Source organism: Bombyx mori, chromosome 26 (genome assembly GCF_030269925.1).
Source record: "Bombyx mori chromosome 26, ASM3026992v2".
Lineage (NCBI taxonomy): Eukaryota > Metazoa > Arthropoda > Insecta > Lepidoptera > Bombycidae > Bombyx > Bombyx mori.
The window spans coordinates 137,529-155,905 of record NC_085132.1 but is presented as its reverse complement, the minus strand read 5'-3'; the positions used below and the strand labels follow the sequence as shown (position 1 = coordinate 155,905).

The 18,377-nt window shown below is 44.9% G+C and overlaps 2 protein-coding genes across 2 annotated transcripts; one reads left to right on the top strand and one right to left on the bottom strand.

The window, feature by feature from the left end:
- The first annotated feature begins 5,055 nt into the window (after positions 1–5,055).
- LOC101743806 (protein Skeletor, isoforms B/C) lies at positions 5,056–13,714 on the top strand. The gene is made up of 15 exons (XM_038020560.2): positions 5,056–5,267; positions 5,368–5,441; positions 6,610–6,758; positions 6,861–7,094; positions 7,299–7,406; positions 8,031–8,213; positions 9,083–9,176; positions 9,345–9,491; positions 9,581–9,716; positions 9,862–10,033; positions 11,359–11,566; positions 11,776–11,941; positions 12,120–12,308; positions 12,647–12,841; positions 12,916–13,714. Exons 1-14 carry the CDS (start codon positions 5,225–5,227, stop codon positions 12,793–12,795), a joined length of 2,052 nt encoding a protein of 683 aa, XP_037876488.1. The 5' UTR covers positions 5,056–5,224; the 3' UTR covers positions 12,796–12,841; positions 12,916–13,714.
- LOC101743656 (protein fem-1 homolog A) lies at positions 13,711–18,218 on the bottom strand. Its single transcript, XM_038020562.2, has 3 exons — positions 17,676–18,218; positions 15,939–16,925; positions 13,711–15,073 (listed from the first exon to the last, which is right to left on the bottom strand). Exons 1-3 carry the CDS (start codon positions 17,816–17,818, stop codon positions 14,188–14,190), a joined length of 2,016 nt encoding a protein of 671 aa, XP_037876490.1. The 5' UTR covers positions 17,819–18,218; the 3' UTR covers positions 13,711–14,187.
- Between the last annotated feature and the right edge of the window lie 159 nt (positions 18,219–18,377).

Below are 18,377 nucleotides of genomic sequence, written 5' to 3'. Positions count from 1 at the left end.
ATTACTGGTGGTAGGACCTCTTGTGAGTCCGCACGGGTAGGTACCACCACCCCGCCTATTTCTGCCGTGAAGCAGTAATGCGTTTCGGTTTGAAAGGTGGGGCAGCCGTTGTAAGTATAGGTACTTGAGACCTTAGAACTTATATCTCAAGGTGGGTGGCGCATTTACTTTGTAGATGTCCATGGGCTCCAGTTACCACTTAACACCAGGTGGGCTGTGAGCTCGTCCACACATCTAAGCAATAAAAAATAAAAAAATTAACTGTCAAAAACCAAAAAAATCTAATTCAACTAAACGCACGCGTGTGTGTGTGTGTGTGTTTGCGTGGGTAAACTGTAAACACACTCCAGTTATTAACCGCTTGAGCGCGAACCGTCGATAGATCGACTCTGTTAATGCGTATAAAATGTCGATCGGAACACCGACTATTTTTTTTTTTTTTTTATTGCCCTTGTAGGCAGACGAGCATACGGCCCACCTGATGGTGAGTGGTTACCGTCGCCCATGGACTTCAGCAATGCCAGGGGCAGAGCCAAGCCGCTGCCTACCGCTTAATACTCTCCACAAGCCTCGTTTGAAGAAGGACATGTCATAGCGCTCAGGAAACACCGTGGAGGGGAGCTCATTCCATAGCCGGATGGTACGTGGCAAAAAAGATCTCTGGAAACGCACTGTGGATGACCGCAGTGGCTCCAGGTAGTATGGATGAACTCTACTCCGGTGGCGGGCGGTGCGATGGTAGAAACGAGATGCCGGTATCATCTCGAACAACTCCTCAGAGCACTCCCCATGGAACATACGGTACAAAATACAGAGGGAACCGAAGTCCCTCCGCAGACCCAGAGGCTCCAAACGATCCGTGAGAATGGGATTATCGACAATCCGAACGGCCCTCCTCTGTATGGAGTCAAATGGAAGAAGCTGGTATTTGGGAGCCCCGGCCCAGAGATGGGAGCAGTACTCCACGCGAGGCCGGACTTGTGCTTTATAAAGCAAAAGCCTTTGTCCAGGCGTGAAGTACCGCTTCGCTCTGTTGAGGACTCCCAGCATTTTGGACGCCAACTTGGCTTTGCCTTCCAAATGACTCCGAAACTGGACATCGCTCGAAATGTCGACCCCAAGTATCCCAATACTCTCGGAAGGTTGCAGGGATACTCCTTGGAATTGCGGCGCCATGACAAAGGGGTCCTTCTTCGCAGTGAACGCGCAAACTTGTGTCTTTAACGGGTTGAATTGAACTTGGTTCAATTCACCCCATTTGGAGACTCGCCCCAGAGAGTTCTCCACTTCAGACACAAGTTTTGATCGTCTCTCTTGCACCGCGCTCCGAGAGAGACTCTGATGGCCGATATATCGCGCATCCCCCGTGCTGTCATCCGCATAGCAATGCATGCCATCAATAGACAGCATGTCATTGATATACAGGATGAAAAGCGTGGGGGAGAGCACCGAACCTTGTGGAACGCCAGCGTTAATGGTCATGGTATCAGAACAGTCACCGTCTACAACGACCGTGATGCTCCGCCCATCCAAAAAGCTAGCGATCCACTTGCAGAGACCCTCGGGGATTCCGTAAGATGGTAGCTTCGATAGAAGTGCCCTATGCCAGACCCTGTCGAAGGCCTTCGCGATATCAAGGCTCACAGCAAGAGCCTCGCCCTTGCTCTCCAAGGCTATTTGCGCAATTTGATTAAGTATTATTAAGCATAGACCTGTAACGACGTGACTGAGCGCGCGCATGTAGAACGTTTTTAATAAGTTAATATTTTTTCGAAATAACCATTTAAAATTATTTAGCTGTGAATTTATCATTGATTTTTGTATTTTTAAGCTATTATCGCGGGCTTTGATCGCGGCGACCGAATCAAGAAATTCCGTAACGAAAATAAAACCTAACACCCCACTCCGCCTACCATTTAGCTCGCGTTCAACACATTCACACGTTGCGCTTATGCAGTGTTTGTGAATAAGCGCGCGGCGTGACGTCGCACTGCATGCGCATCATGAAAACTCTCTCACTAGACCGCGTGAGAGACTTTTCAAGGCTTATGAAGGGGACAGTTAATGTTTTGCTTTTGTTAATGTTTATAAATATAGCGCGGTCTTATTTTATTATTGTTTTAATATTAAATTATTATTTTCTAGTTATAATTGCATAAGTGCATAAAAACTGCTATGCAAAATAGCTTTACCGCTGCAGTCCCCGAGTGCCACACGTATATTTTTAATTAAAATTTTTATATTTTTTTATTGCTTAGATAGGTACAATTTACATTATATTAATGGTATTTGGTATTGGTATATACCTAGTCAGGTCATAAGTATTGTCACACAGTAAAAGCTTTTCTTTTAGAATGCTGGCCACAAAAAAGTTTATTGAATTCGAATTTCGAATTGTTCATGAAAATAAAAATGTATACTTTTAGAATTTTACTCATTTTTAAATATGGAGTGGACGCTTAAAGAAGACCGTGTTGCAGTTATTGCGTTGCATCGTTGCGGTTACGCGCCAATTCAAATTTTTAACATACTGAAAATTTTGAATATAACCAAAAGATTCGTTTTTTGTACTATCAAACGATACAATGTAGACTCTAGTGTAGATGACAGGTCAAGAAGTGGTCGCCCTCGGTCTGTTAGGACTCCAGCAGTGATAAAAGCTGTGAAGGCGCGAATTCAAAGAAATCCCAAACGTAAGCAGAAACTGTTGGCCCTTCAGATGGGGTTAAGCAGAACCACGGTGAAAAGGGTGTTAAATTAAGACTTAGGTCTTCGGGCATATCGAAGAAAAACAGGACATCGTTTGAATGCTCGTCTAATGGACCTGAGACTGAAGAGATGCCGCGCTTTGTTGAAGTGGTACGCGGGAAAAAAATATCGGGAAATTCTTTTTTCGGATGAAAAATTTTTTACCGTAGAAGAGAGCTACAACAAACAAAATGATAAGGTGTACGCACACAGTAGTGAAGAAGCGAGCAACCGTATTCCGCGTGTCCAACGAGGTCATTTTCCATCCTCGCTCATGGTATGGTTGGGAGTTTCTTATTGGGGCTTAACAGAGGTACATTTTTGTGAGAAAGGTGTAAAAATGAATGCAGTTGTGTATCAAAATACAGTCCTGAAGAACCTTGTGGAACCTGTTTTTCATACCATGTTCAATAACAGGCACTGGGTATTCCAACAAGATTCAGCGCCAGCTCATAGAGCGAAGAGCACACAAGACTGGCTGGCGGCGCGTGAAATCGACTTCATCCGGCACGAAGACTGGCCCTCCTCCAGTCCAGATTTGAATCCGTTAGATTACAAGATATGGCAACACTTGGAGGAAAAGGCGTGCTCAAAGCCTCATCCCAATTTGGAGTCACTCAAGACATCCTTGATTAAGGCAGCCGCCGATATTGACATGGACCTCGTTCGTGCTGCGATAGACGACTGGCCGCGCAGATTGAAGGCCTGTATTCAAAATCACGGAGGTCATTTTAAATAAACTTTAGTGTCATAAGAATATATGTTTTGTTAAGTTCATTTTGGTATATGAATGGTTACATAATGAATAAACTTGTTTCAATTATTTTACATTAAACATGTGACAGAATTTATGACCTGACTAGGTATATAAGGTACTATTTCAAAAATCCTTTAGCAATTTCTGCAAAATACGTGAAAATAAGCTCAGCACTAAAAAGGTTAATAGCACAATAGTGTAATCCGTAATAGAAGCTTATGAAACTTTTCGTAATTAAATCTTAAAATCGTCGAAGCACATCTCGAGAGCTTTTACACAAGGAAGTCAAGTTAATTATATTATTACTTCATCTTAATTTCATACAAGTGTTCAATTTCTAGGCGGCGCTCATTAACCCGAGTACGCACTCGCGTGGATGATCTTGTAAGCTCAGATAAGCTTTACTTAATATATTTACCCTTTAATTAGGCGCCGAACACCCTAAGCCGACGATCGAAATTAAATATTGTTAAAAACAACATTCTCAGAACTCAGTGGCACCGCGCAAGCCTTTGCTATAAAGAGTCACACTTCAATACTAATTATTATTGGTTAATTGATATTAATATCTTAGTAACGTATGTAGTGTGAAGTCACACACACATTAATAACGTAACGCACTCTGTAATCTACGTGATGATGAGTGGGTCAAAATTGCAAGTGCATAGCGACACACATGAGGGCAAAGTATCAATTGGATTGTGAAAGGCTTATTACACTTGGCTAAATTTAGTCGACTGAATTCAGTGAAGTGTAATAGCATTAAGTAAGCCTCCTAAATTAGCCTACTAAATTCAGTAGCAAGAATGGTTTCTGGCTGACTAAATCATTTAGAGGGCTAATTAGAAACGCATTTAGGAAGGTGTAATCGCATTTAGTTACTTAATGGTTTCAGTCGTTCCATAGCTCTCCGTGCGTAAGGGCCTTTTAGTTTGTTTTTTACTTCCGAATAAAATGTATTTATTTCTGTCACTGTGAAACAATAAACAAAAACCAAAAAAAAAATGTTGTCTAGACAATACTGGGGCCATCCTCTTACACACACGACACGACTTACTTCGTCGCGTTTAAACTGACAATTGATTCAGTAACTGAATTTAGAACAGTATAATCAGAAGCTTCTAACTTGCTCTAAAACTTCTGAATTCAGTCGACTACATTTAGCCAAGTGTAATAAGCCGTTATGCTCACCGGGGGCGGAGATGAGGCAGAGGTGAAGTGTTTTTACAAAAGGCTATTTCTAATACTGCCCTTCAGTCGTTAATATCTTAGAATCCAAACTTGAACAAAAACATGCACATTTAAATAAAATAATAATAGAGTGATTCTTCATTGCTCAAGTAGCAAAGAAATTAATGTAAGAGTCATCTATAAACAGCCAGCAGAACTACTAGTCGAAGTGACTAGATTACTAACATCAAAATATAATACTTAATAAAAATGATATGTATGTAAGCTGTGTACTTTCGTCCAATAGGAAAGGACTGTTTTCCACTTAGAAACAATTAAACCAATCACTACCTACAACCTTGAACAGCTAACTTAAAGTTGCAGAATCGAGAACGAAGGCTCTGTGCGACATGTCAAACTTGTCAAACAACCGGAAATAAGTTGAATACAAAACTAACGAAACTAAGTTTGCGAAGTTGAAATGTTCCAATCTCTTCAAGTTAGAAAGTATTAAAATATTAGTCATAAGTGAAACGAAGTGTGATAAAGATGTTATGTATTGGTTTCATCTTGTTCATAGGACTTGCTAAAGGTATTTTATAATAGTTGAAGTCGTGTTAAAATGGCAAAAACAATAAACTTTCTCTTTTATTATTTATGCAGCATTTTTACAAAAATATGAATGGTTTCAGAATGTTATGCGCAGGATGATAATGGTCCCTACCTAGGACGATCTATTGGCGAGTTTAATACTTACCACCACCAGGTAAATATTTTGCCAATAATTTAAAATGTTTTTGAGGCGAAATCGTATTTCGCTAACTCAAGGCTTTGACATTAAGTTGCTGCAGTCTTGGTACAAATAGTAACTGCAGTAGAGAGTGCGTTCTTACATATGCTTAAAAATTACCCATATTTACTAAAATTATCATTTTTTACAATATTCAACATATATTTAGTACATAATATTTTTTTAAACTATTTGTTTACTGGTTCTCTTGGTGCCATTGAATTGCACAGCTAATCTGCTTCCTGGACTCCAAACATAGAGCCAAATCTCCAACAACTTAACAGTATATTCCAAGGCCTGATAGATTTTTTGAAATTACTCGAATCATCTTATTTATAATTGAGTCACTATTGATGAATTGTTGTTGAATAAATTGATCAATAGTGCATATCCAGTTTACTTTTATTATTATAGTATCAAGCTATTGAAAGGGCCTCAACTGTTCTTGTTGAGTACAAAACTTTTCCTTCTCAAACAAGATTTGAAAGAATTGCTAGTGTGTTTCAATTCAATTTTCACCTGTTTAATTTACAGCTACTTAAATGTAAAAATGTATTCACTTTTATCAGTAGTCATTAATGCCCAATTATAAGTTTCTAAGCTTTATTATAATAGTTCTTAGTTATGTCTTAAGGTAAGGTATGTCTTGTTCAGAACTAGGGATCTGATAGATCAGTCCTCTGTTCTCTACTTTTCATCTCCAAATACCACCTCCAATAAGCCTGCAATAGAATTGAGATACAAGAGCTTCAGGTAACCATTGTCCCAGATGATAATTCCTAGCGATCATGATTCATCCTATCTATAATCATCATCATCATCATATTCAGGATATATGATTGTTTTGTCAGAGCCCATTTTTACCAAATCATCAGCCTTATTATTTTCTTTGACACAAACATGTCCACTGAGAATAGTTTGAGATTATTGTATGAACCTAATTTTTTCCATCTTCAAGATGAACTCCATTTTAGTGCCTTGAAGGCAGGTTGTTGAAAATGTTGATTGTTCTATTATTTTATTTCCTAATGAACTCAGCCACTTAAGCATTGACAGTGCACATTTCCGCCTTGGAAAACCAAAGCACATTGTCCAAGACTAGTAATAGAAAATATTTAATTTAATTGAAAACTGAATACTCCAGGTATCAGGTGATGTGTATGCTGTAGATGACTGGACCCTATTACTGGTGAATTTTAACTATGATGGTACTGGAGTTGACACATTCTTCTGGGCTGGAGATTCTGGGAGGCCAGGCCCACAGGGTTTTATAATCCCTGATCAATTTGGCAAGTCAGTGAAATTCAAAATTTATTTATTCATAAAATATTATTAATCATTAAAAGCTGAGTAGTAAAATATGCTTTATATTTACATATCCTTTATTAATTGCAGAACCAATGTCCTGGAGCGATACTACAATGAGGAAGTACGACTCACACTTCCAGAAGGCAAGCGGATATCCCGAATCAAGTGGTTTGCCGTTTATGATATAGACTCACAGAATGCATTTGGGGATGTGTATATACCTGAAGATTTCTCTGCTCCAGCACCTCAGTCACTAGCAGCATTCTCCTCTGCTGCTGTGACAAGTAAACCTCTGAGAGTACTTGACGCTTCTACCATATTGTGAGAGTTATTATTTATTTACTACTTTAGATCACTTTTCTTTGTCACATTTATTTCAATGACAATATCATTGTATTTCACAAGTACATAGGTTTCCTTTTTTGGTGAAGTTAAAGATGTTTTGGTTCATGAAATTTAGACCTTGATGTACTGGGACATTATTCATAAATATAACAATACTTAAATTTACTTTTCTGATTTCAGAATACCAGAATTCAGATACGACGGCCGTGGAGAAGAAGCCTACTTTTGGACGGGAGTCGGGCCACAGCCTTCATCACGAGGCTTCAAAATACCTGATGAATATGGATAGTCAGTACACCCATTAAAAATACTTGTACTAATTTGTATATGGGGTTCACCACAAAGGATATGTCAAGAGGAAACATGTTTTTGCCTACCTATTCGCTGGGAGCCTAAGAGGCTACTCCAGCTACGCCCAGTAGGGTAGGTGAACTCATGGGCTCAACTTGAGTGAATTTGCTAACACTAGCCCTAGCAAGAGCAGTGCGTCGCAGAATCTACCACCGAATCGGAAACGCGACCCACTGAGAAGATCCGGCGAGAAGCTCAGTGGGCTGTGTCTATGGGTTAGTTCGCTCGTCGAACTCTTCGTCGTAATCGACGAGGACGGTGACTAGTACTCGAGAGGTCTAAAAGCACCGAGAGTGAATCCGGAGGATCCGAGACATGTTTCGGGCGACGGCGGCTTTGCGTTGCCCCGACGCGTCGGATAAGTAATTAGCGCCGGTCCCGACAAGAGGGTTATCGTGTCGCGCTGCTTTGTCGAAGTAGGGTTCTGACTATGTTTATTAGAGTAGAACATTATTTACAGTTTTCGGCTTCATATACCTTTTGGGGGACACCCTGTATAACTTAACATTATACATATCAATATATAAATAATGTAGAAACATCTGATTATCTGTGTGTCAGCCTGGAGCCAATCCGCGCGTACAAGGGCGAAGACGTGCGGCTAGAGCTCCCGGGCGGCAAGACCATATTCGACGTGAACTGGATCTCCGTGTACGACGCGTCCGCGCGCGCCAGCCTCGGCGCCGTGCTCGTGCCCGACGGACTCAACGTGCCGCCCGCCGCCCTCGTCACGCACCCGCACGAGTAAACCACAGCACACACAGCACACACACAGCCCACCTTACATGGCTACCGGAGCCCGTAGACTTCAGTATAATTATAACGGCCGCCCCACTCTTCAAACCGAAACGCATTACTGCTTCACGGCAGAAATAGGCAGGGCCGTGGTACCTACCCGTGCGGACTCACAAGGCGGCCTACCACTAGTAATTACGCAAATTATAATTTTGCGGGTTTGTTTTTTATTACACAATGATATTTTCCCTTACTGTGGAAGTAAATTGTGAACATTTGTTGAGTACGTATGTCATGGAATAATTGGTACCCGCCTGCGGGATTCGAACACCGGTGCATCGCTACATACGATTACACCGGACGTCTTATCCTTTAGGCCACGACGACTTCATTATGTTGTAGGTCTTGGCTCACGTCATCTTGAAATATTTTTAATATGCCTATGATTATTCCCCTGTACTTGGATGTCATAATCACTATTATTTTGATCCATTAACGGTGCTTTTAGGCACCACAAGCACCGATCACCATCCTCGTCGAACCCGTCGCTTGCGACGAAGGACTCGACGAGCGAATTAACTCATAGACACAGCTCACTGAGTTTCTCGCCGGATCTCCTCAGTGGGTCGCGTTTCCGATCCAGCGGTAGATTCTGCGAAGCACTGCTCTTGCTGGGGTCAGTGTTAGCAACTCTCCGGTTTGAGCCCCGTGAGCTCATCTACAAACGTTAGAGCGAAGCTGAAATAGCCTCTCAAGGCATCAGCATAGTAGGAAAACACCCACTATTATTTTAATTAGTTTCAATAAAATTAATGAAATAACGTGAATACAATGTTTTAATGTTTCCATTAGTTATATTGTATAAATGTGACGTGCAGGAGCAAGTTGAGTCAGTGCAAGCAGCTGCACCGCGACCTCCAGGTCTCGTGGAACGTCCACGGCAGGGAGATCACCATCGAACTCGCGGGACAGGTAACTGATTGATCATCGTTTCAAATGTTTATTAAGTCTGGTTGTGTCTTCTCATTTAAAAAAATGTTGAATGATTTTTTGGACTCTGAACTGACTCTGAACAAACTCTCGGCGATCAGTTAAGGTGATGCGTACATGTGGTTTTGACAAAGTGAGTGTCGTGTGCAGATAGAGGAGGACGAGTACATGTCGTTCGGCATCTCCGGCGCGGCGGAGCGCTCCGCCATGCTCGGCGCCGACGTGGCGGTCGCGCGCTACTCCCTCGCAGAGAGGCGCGGCCTCGTCACCGACTACAACATCTCGGACGTGGCGCCGGTACGTAGCCCCCCGCGCCCCCCCCCCCCCCGGCGGCCCCCGCGACCCCCCGCCCCCACTGAACCTCCCCCACCCCCGCGTGTGTGCAGTGCGTGCGCGTGCTGGGCGTGTGGCGCGGCGTGTGTCGCGACACGGCGGTGGGCGGCCTGGACTCCCCGCAGCTGCTGTACGCGTCCCGGGAGGACTCTCTCACGCGCATCACCTACCGCACCAACCAGCAGCCCGGTAACATCTCACCTTTCTCTATACTTTAACTTTATAATTCTGAATTCGTTATGGCACAAATGTTTATACGTTTACTCATTCAAAATTATTCACAATATGTTCTCGATGAAATTGCACAATTTAATCTAAATATTTTGATTCGAAGACGAGGCTCTGGACCGAGAGTGGAAAAAAGACGGAGACCTTTATGTAGTGTGGGCTGTGGGGAAGCTGGACTCCCTCATGGAGCCCGCCTTCCATCGCCTATATCCGCGCCACGATGTCATCATACGCCTCAACAACACTCTGCCGGATAATGACTGTTTCAAGTTCACCATGTGAGTACTCCGAAGGGAAACTGTATTCCAAATTGGTTCAGTTATCATTTAACTAGACACACTCAGTTACTTCATACCGCTATATAAATTACACTGTCGGACAAAGGACAATGCCCAAAAGTGGGCCAACTTTATGTCTAAACTATTTGTACTTGAAAAACTATGCCTTATTTTTTACGTTGTTTAGTTTATGTATCAACATTTCTTTCGCCCAGGTATTGTTTTACAAAAAAATAAATTACTTATTTGATAACATCCCAAAACTTAGTGCCATAGTTTTTAAATTCGTCAATAGGCAAAGGGCTTGTTAGTCCATACAGCCTTATAGTAAACCTATATGCTGCCAAACGAAAGAGTTTTCTGTGACTTGAACAACAAATAAAAAGCTAATGGTTATAATTCACAGACTTTTTAGTTTATTTTTGTTCAATTCAATATTTATATATTGTAATGATAATTATTACTTAAAACCATGAGTTATTTTATTTAATATTTTTAGATATTAATGATTCCATTAGTAAAAATCTCAATGGCCTACCATTACTCTATTCTTATTATATATAATATGATCAGAGAGTTTTGGCAGCAACCCGAGTGAAGCGTCACTTGAAGTTTTATTTTAATGTTTTTTTAATAGTTTATTGTGTAATTTGTATTATTTGTATTTGTAATATTGTGTATAAAAGGTCTGCGTAAACTCATGCTCAGTCAATGTGGTATTCGTCGAGTTGACGTCAAAACTCCCAAAAAGCAATAAAAAGAGATACACCGGCTTTTTATTGACATAAAAAATATATAACTTCGACAGACTAGGCTGTATAGGTTACGCTCTTTGCCTGCTTATTAGTGAATTTAAAAACAACAACAACAATATCGTTGCCGGCTTCCGGATTTTCATTTCATTTTATTATTATTATGAGGATATAATAATAATAAAATGTACGTAAGGGCTTATTTCTAGCAACATTAACCACAATTAAGTTATTTAATACTGTAAATAATTATGAGAGCGATTATTGATTTCGAAGAAAACAATTAACAACTTAATTTTAGCTGCAGAAAAAAACAGATTTCTCTTAAACCTGGGTGAGAATATAAAAATCGTTTTCTGAATATGAAACGATATTTCTTTGTCTATCAAATTAAGTTAAAACCATCATGACAGGACAACTTTTTTTAGGGGTCCAAACGCCCATACAAAATGGGCATTGTCCTTTAGAGGAACGCAAAAATTTGTTTGTTTGCTTGTTTGCTCCTACCGCTGACCTTAAATATTCAGGTATCATAATAAAGAAATAATGTTTTGCGTGATGCGTGTGGTGCAGCGGCAGCAGGGCGCGGCCGAGTCCGTGGGAGGTGGCGCAACTGTTCGACCCCACCCTGCGCGTGTTCCAGTTCCGCGTGGGGCCGGCGGGGGGCGCGCGGGGGGTGGCGGGGCGCGCGGAGGGGCACGCGCCCCCCCTCGCCTGGTACGTCAACGGGCAGCTCGCGCCCGACATCCAGCTGCGCCGCGGACTCACCTACACCTTCTACGTACGTCACACATTCCTGCCTTCCTCCCTGTTGCAAACAGCATCCCGACTGTGCGTGCGCCTCCCCCAGCGCCGCTCGACCCTCGACCTAGCTTTGGCGAACGTGTACATTCACCAAAAATTATTCTTGTTTTTGAGTTTATATTGTGACAGCCAACTTATATATTGTTGTTTATATACAAATTTATTTAGTGGACATTGTGTGTGCAGGTGTACGGGGGCAACGAGCCCCACTCTGCCACTGAGTACCACCCGCTGGTGGTGACGGCGGAGCAGGGCGGCGGCCTGGAGCGCCTCTCGGACTCCGCCCTCCGACAAGTGCGCGTGCTCGCCGGCCTGCACTATTCGCGCCGCGGCCTGCTGCAGCCCACGGCCGGTATGTGCGGGGGGTGTGGGTATGCGTGCGTGCGTGCGTGCGGGTGCGTGCGGGTGCGTGCGTGCGTGCGGGTGCGTGCGTGCGTGCGGGTGCGTGCGTGCGTGCGGGTGCGTGCGTGCGTGCGTGCGTGCGTGCGGGTGCGTGCGTGCGTGCGACTAACTGGGCTGGCGTGTTGCAGCGGGCGGGCTGTGCCTGGGCCGCGCGGCGGAGGAGGCGGACCGGCGGCGGGACGCGGACTACGTGACGTTCCGCGCGTACAACAGGTCGCTGCGGTGGGAGTGCGCGTCGGCGAGCCCGGCCGCGCTCACGGTGTCCCCGAACTCGTCGTGGCCGGACATCGTGTACTACAACTCCTTCACGCACGCAGGTCTCTATCTCTACTCTCTACTGCTCGCACTTCAAATGTTAGCTAAGTAATAAATTTAATAGCATAGTTATGAGTATATCTAATTATCAAAGCACACGATATTATTGAAAATTATGCCCACGTTAGTAATCATTTATTTTTTAACCACTATGTCATGCTTTCATCATGGAACCCGTTCATGTGTTAAGGACGTGTCCTTAAAATATATACACTTGCGGAATGTGCGCTACCCGGGCCCAGGGACAGCAGCGACAGGCAGGATCGAAATATGAATCTCGAACAAAATGAATTTGAACGTTAGCGAACATCGTTAGTTGTTACCGCCGTGTCCCGCGCAGGCATGGGCGGCCGCATCTACATCGTGGACCGACACAACCGGAACATCGCCCGCAAGAGCGCCGCCGCGACGCTCGCCCCCCTCACCCCCCTCACCGTGCTCACGGCGCTCACCGTGCTCACCGTGCTCACCGCGCTCACGGCCCGGTGATATCCAGCCCCTTCCTACACCGCACGTTCCACGCTGTTCATGGACAGTAAGTTTGTTTGTTTTATTCAAAAAATATCAAATTGAATAACATTTATGCTGATATAAGATGTACTGTTACAGATCGTTCGTCGCGCCGCCGAAACTATTCATAAAATATAATATGTCGATAAGCTTCTGCAATACCTTATTTTACACAATTCTGCTGTGGGATCTTCACACCCGTAGTGAGCTGACAATGAGCGGAAGAAACAAAGGTTCAGAGAACCTGCTCCAGGTACCGACACGGCGAGGGGTCCGGGCGCTGAGCAGGACGGAAGCAGGGCGTGGGGTGCATGCTATCAGTACTTTTTTAATAATATCCTGAAAAGCACCCCACGCTTCTTTACAATAAAATCATTTTTCTTAAAATATTTTAATTTAAATTTATTAAAATTTATTTTCAATTTTTTTATTGGATTTTCTATAAAAGTGTATTTTTTTAATTTTTTAAAACTATTATTTATTTCTCATTTTTTTATTGAATTTCAACTTTGTCAATGATTATTTTTTAAATACATATTGTATTGTCATCGGTCTTTAATAAGTATGCCAAATTTCGAATTAATTCGACATTTTAAAGGGGGTCAAAGTCATGTTCAAAGTTTCCGTAACATACATACGTCTGAAGCTAATAAAAGCGTATTAAAAATGAAATGAATCTTTGTACAGACTCCCGCCGCTGTCGCTCGGGGTCATTATATTAAAGTACAACTAGTAACTGGCCTTAGTACATATTATTATTGTAATACTCATGAATTTATTATTGGTTTAGAGGTGAAATTATCATATATGTCTGTAACTGTATTGATAATATGAACACAGTACGGTATTTGTATGTAGGATGTAAGTGAGGTTTGTAAATAAAACAACGTCCACTAAACATGTGCCATTTATTGAAAGATCTGTGAGCGGCGCCGTGACGTCACGCCGCATCGGACAACTATACCTACCGTGTCTTCTTTATCACTACCGCGAGCCAATAATGGCTGACTAATATCGCTACCGTAAAACAATCCCATTCAAATAATTTAGTACGACATTCTGAAACAAATCAGTGAAAGTCGATGAAATTTATTTACTAAATAAATATTTTAAAACATGTTTTGACAAATGACACGCGTCTCGCTCACTAGCGTACACTTAATGAGAGTTATATAATAATATAATTATCTAATATCAATTTACGTTACATATATTAACTATTTATTAGAAGAATTAACTAAGATAGTTTTATTTACAAAAGCATACAAGCGGTGCTGGTCCGTACAGTGACTCGTCGGAGCGACCGAAGGAGGGCAATAAAATAATTTGAGCATTACAAAGTACAATAGTGAGAGCGGGCAAGGTGGGGCCCTAGGGCTCGTGCAGGCGCAGGAAGTCCCGCAGCGTGTGCGGCAGCGCGCGGTAGGGCGGCGGGCGGCGCGCGGCGCGGCACGCGGCCAGCAGCACGCGCGCGGCGCGGCACGCCAGCGTCACGTGGCGCAGCGGCCGCACGCGCGACCCGCGGTTCAGCGCCACCAGCTCCAGCGCGCTGTCCCCGAACTTGTTGGGCTGGTCCAGGTGCGCGCCGCCCTCCAGCAGCGCCTCCACCAGCTCCGTCGAGAAGTTGTACGGGATGGCGGCCACGTGCAGCGCCGTGGAGCGCGCCTCGTTGCGCGTGCCCGCGTCCGCGCCGCACTGCAGCAGCAGCCGCGCCACCGCCGCGCTCGGGAACGCGCCCCCCGCGCCCGCGCCGCCCCCGCCCGCCTCCTCCCCGAAGTACGTGCTGCGGACCACGTTGAGCCGCGACACGCACAGGTGCAGCAGCGTGTCGCCCGTGTGCGCGCTCCGCACGTCGCACTCCACCAGCGCGCGCACCCGCCGCGCCAGCTCCGCGCGCTCCGCCTCCGTGCGCGCCGCCTGCTGCAGCAGGTACAGCAGGTGCGTCACGCAGCGCAGCGCGCGGTCGAACGACTCGGCCTGCGCCTTGAAGGAGGGCCGCACGTCCAGCAGCTGGCGGCAGCGCGGCAGGTCGTCGGCCAGCAGGCAGTACGCGGCCAGCACGCTGGAGAAGGCGGGCGGCGGGGGCGGGCGCTCCAGGCGGGCGGCGGCGGCGTCCAGCAGCAGGCGCGTGAGGGCGCAGGCGGCCTGGCAGGTGTCGGCGGACAGCACGGACTCCTTCTCCACGCGCAGCTGCAGGGCCCAGGTCCACAGCTCGATGCAGCGGTCGTACTGGAACGAGTCCGCGTACGACGCGCCCCTGTCGGTCGCAAGCGTCACAATCCACTCTGTACTTCAGGAATACCATGTGTAGGACACCATAAAAATACAAGATTTAATATAATTTATATTGGGTTTATTGCACTCTTGGAGCCACTTAATTAGATATATGAAATGTATTAATGGTAGTTACTAGATTCCCGAAATTTTTTTAATTTTAAACAAACTCAAAATAGGTGTACTGGTGGACGTTATGAAATTCTCTCACATTGTTATAGGGAGGCCCCATTACTCGGTGGGGTGTGACCTAGAGGTTTTGCATGTTTTAAGTGAAAACACTTTTATTACGCGACGATGCTGGCGGCGGGGCGGTGTGAGGACGGGGCCTGACATCGGCTATGTGGCCCAGGAAGCATCCAAGACGTGTGGCCAGAGATGTCTTTAAAATGGTGCTGAAGGGGAAATTTCGGTACTGATACAAAAATAATAACTTAATTTAGTGATTTATATGTATTGGGCTTTACAAAAAAAATCCTAAAAAAGGCTAGAAGCTGTCAACAATTGTAGAGAGACGAGCACACGGCGCGCATCGCGGCGCGGGGGACAGCATAATGTAATATATCGTTATTGTAAAATTCCTATTTTATGCTAGTTATTTGTGATAAATTAAGCAGTTTTTTAGCCTATTTAATTACCAGTAGCCTCGAGGGGCTATACTGGTTTCGCCGGGTGTGTAAGCGGGCTGTCGGAGCTAGGCCTGAGAGGCTCTTACCTTTGCCAGGACACCTTTGCCCTAGCAAGAGCTGGGCTATATTGAATCTACCATCGGAATCGGAATCGGAATCGCGACCCACTGAGAAGATCCGATGAGAAACTCCTGATCATGAAAGCACTGTTGGTCGTACCTGTACATGAGCCGGAAGATGGTGTCCTTATGGTGAGGGCCGAGGATCCTAGTGGTCACCAGCAGCGCCTGCGTCCGCAGCGCGTCCACGTCGTGCATCAGCGCCTGCAGGTCGGCCGGCGTGCGCCACTCGCGAGCGCCGCGCAGTGCCGCACGCAGCGCGGGCGACGCGCCCCCCGCCGCGCCCCCCGCGCCCGCCGCCGGCCGCTTGCGCAGGTACGCGCCGCCTGAGTGTCGCAGCGCCGTGCCGCGCCGCCACGCCGCCAGCGCGCCGCCCACGTCGTTGAACTCGTCCAGCAGCGTGGCGCCCAGCAGCTCGTGCGCGTCGGCCAGCCGCTCGCGCTCGTAGGACACGCGCGACGTCAGCAGCCGCACCACCTGCGCCGCGCCCTTGAGGCAGGCGGTGCGCAGGGCGTCGTCCCCGGCGCGCGACGTCAGCAGCGGGTCGGCGCCGTGCTCCAGCAGCAGGCGGACGGTCTCGAGGCGGTGCTCCTGGATGGCGTAGTGCAGCACCGTCTTGTGCTGAGTGTCGCGGGCGTCCACCGCGGCGCCGTGCTCCAGCAGGAAGGCGCACAGCCGGACCGACTGCACCGAGTTGATGAGGCAGGTGCCGCCGTTGTGGTTGGGGCGGTGGATGTCGGCGCCGCACTGCACGAGGTATCGCACGACGGGCAAATGCGTCATGAAACAAGCGGAACGCACGGGCGTGGAGCCACTGTCGCTGGCCGCGTTGATGTCGGCGCCGGCTTCGGCGAGCACCTTGACGGCCTCCAGGCTGCCGGAGACTGCGGCGGCCCACAGCGGCGTGACGGTGTGCACGGAACGCTCGTCGGGCACCTCGTACAGGCCGCGCAGCTCCATGTCGCAGGCACACACGTGCACGAGGTACTCCGCGATCTCGACGTTGCCGCGGCGGCACGCCACGAACAGAGGCGCGCACCCGTCGCGCTTGCGGTCGCACACGGCGCGCCGCTGCTCCGGCTTCATCCTGCAGCACAGTATAGCTTGAAGGACATCAACTCACCATACTTGTGCTCCTAATATTTTTCATGGTTTAAAGTAAAGACTAACAAAACTTAGGTTTCAATTTGATCCATAGATTAAACTATTTTTGTAATATTAATACGATTTTTTATTGCTTTTTAAGAATACTCAAGTTGATACACCAATATTATTCTTGTTGTTTCCCACCCAATACCTGTTCAATGAGGTATAAGTCAGATGAGTGCACAGGCCACCTCATATCATTAAATTTAACATCTTGAAGGTATTTAACAACTACAACACAGTATAGAGATATGTATTTTATGTATAAAAACAGGAACACCTTCATTGATCGATAATGGGGAATTTCTCCATAGGAGAAAATGTATATTTGAATAAAACAAAACTTCAAGAATCCTACTTTTTGTCTTATTCAACATACTTATAAATTTTAAAGATAGAAACTAGTTTTATTTTTTGTAAAAATGATAAACATTATTTATCAAATTTAATGATTCCCCTCTGTTTACAATAAAGTACTAAAAATACATTTTTATTCAATTGAAAACAATCTAAACATAGTTTCATTGTTTTCTTCAACCATTGTCATTGTTCCAATGACATAAGCTAATTATTTCTCTCCATTACTATTTATTACTTTTTTTTTACATAGAAGCAACATAGGTTCAAATTGAGATGAAAGCGTAAAAATAAACAGTTCAATCGGAAAGACTTGCAAGAAGTATGTAAGTACCTTTCGAGCGCAGTGCGCAGTCGGGCTGAGAGTCGAGCCCCCGGCGCACTGTATTTGCACTCCTGCATGAGCTCATTGAAGATGGCTTCTTGCTGTTTTGCAGACTCGCTCGAGCTCTTCCCACTGCTCCCCTCCGGCCACATCGCACCGCCTGCCACTTTGACTGCTTTTTAGTTCGCTTTTATGAAAAATAGAACCTGGAGTTGTGCACTTTGTATGTTACTATGTCGTATTATATTGTTATCGAACTTTACTGCACAAAATTGAAGAGTTAAATACAAAACAATAGGTACACTATTTCTTGAATTTTATTAAGTTCTTAGGTTTGTACGTTTTATCTGGTATTTACTTATTGATTATTATTTGCCTTTGATTTTATTTTGGTTTTAGGTGGATTTTAGTAAATAAAGGTCTGTCAACTGCACAGTAGTGCACTGCACAGACTAGGTAGAGATCAATACAACTGTCAACGCACCATAAATTGTACCTATCTACTAGTAGTTCAATTTTCCAACAGTAGAAGCGAAGGTATCATACCATAGAGTCTAACCTTTTATATTTCTCTTAAATGAAGAAATAGTATGGATAAAATAAGATAAAATTAATTTATTTAACTACATTAACGACTTTAACAACAGATAATATGAAAAGAAACCAGATAAAAAAGGATGAAATAAAGTCTTAAATGGTTATAGTGAGGGG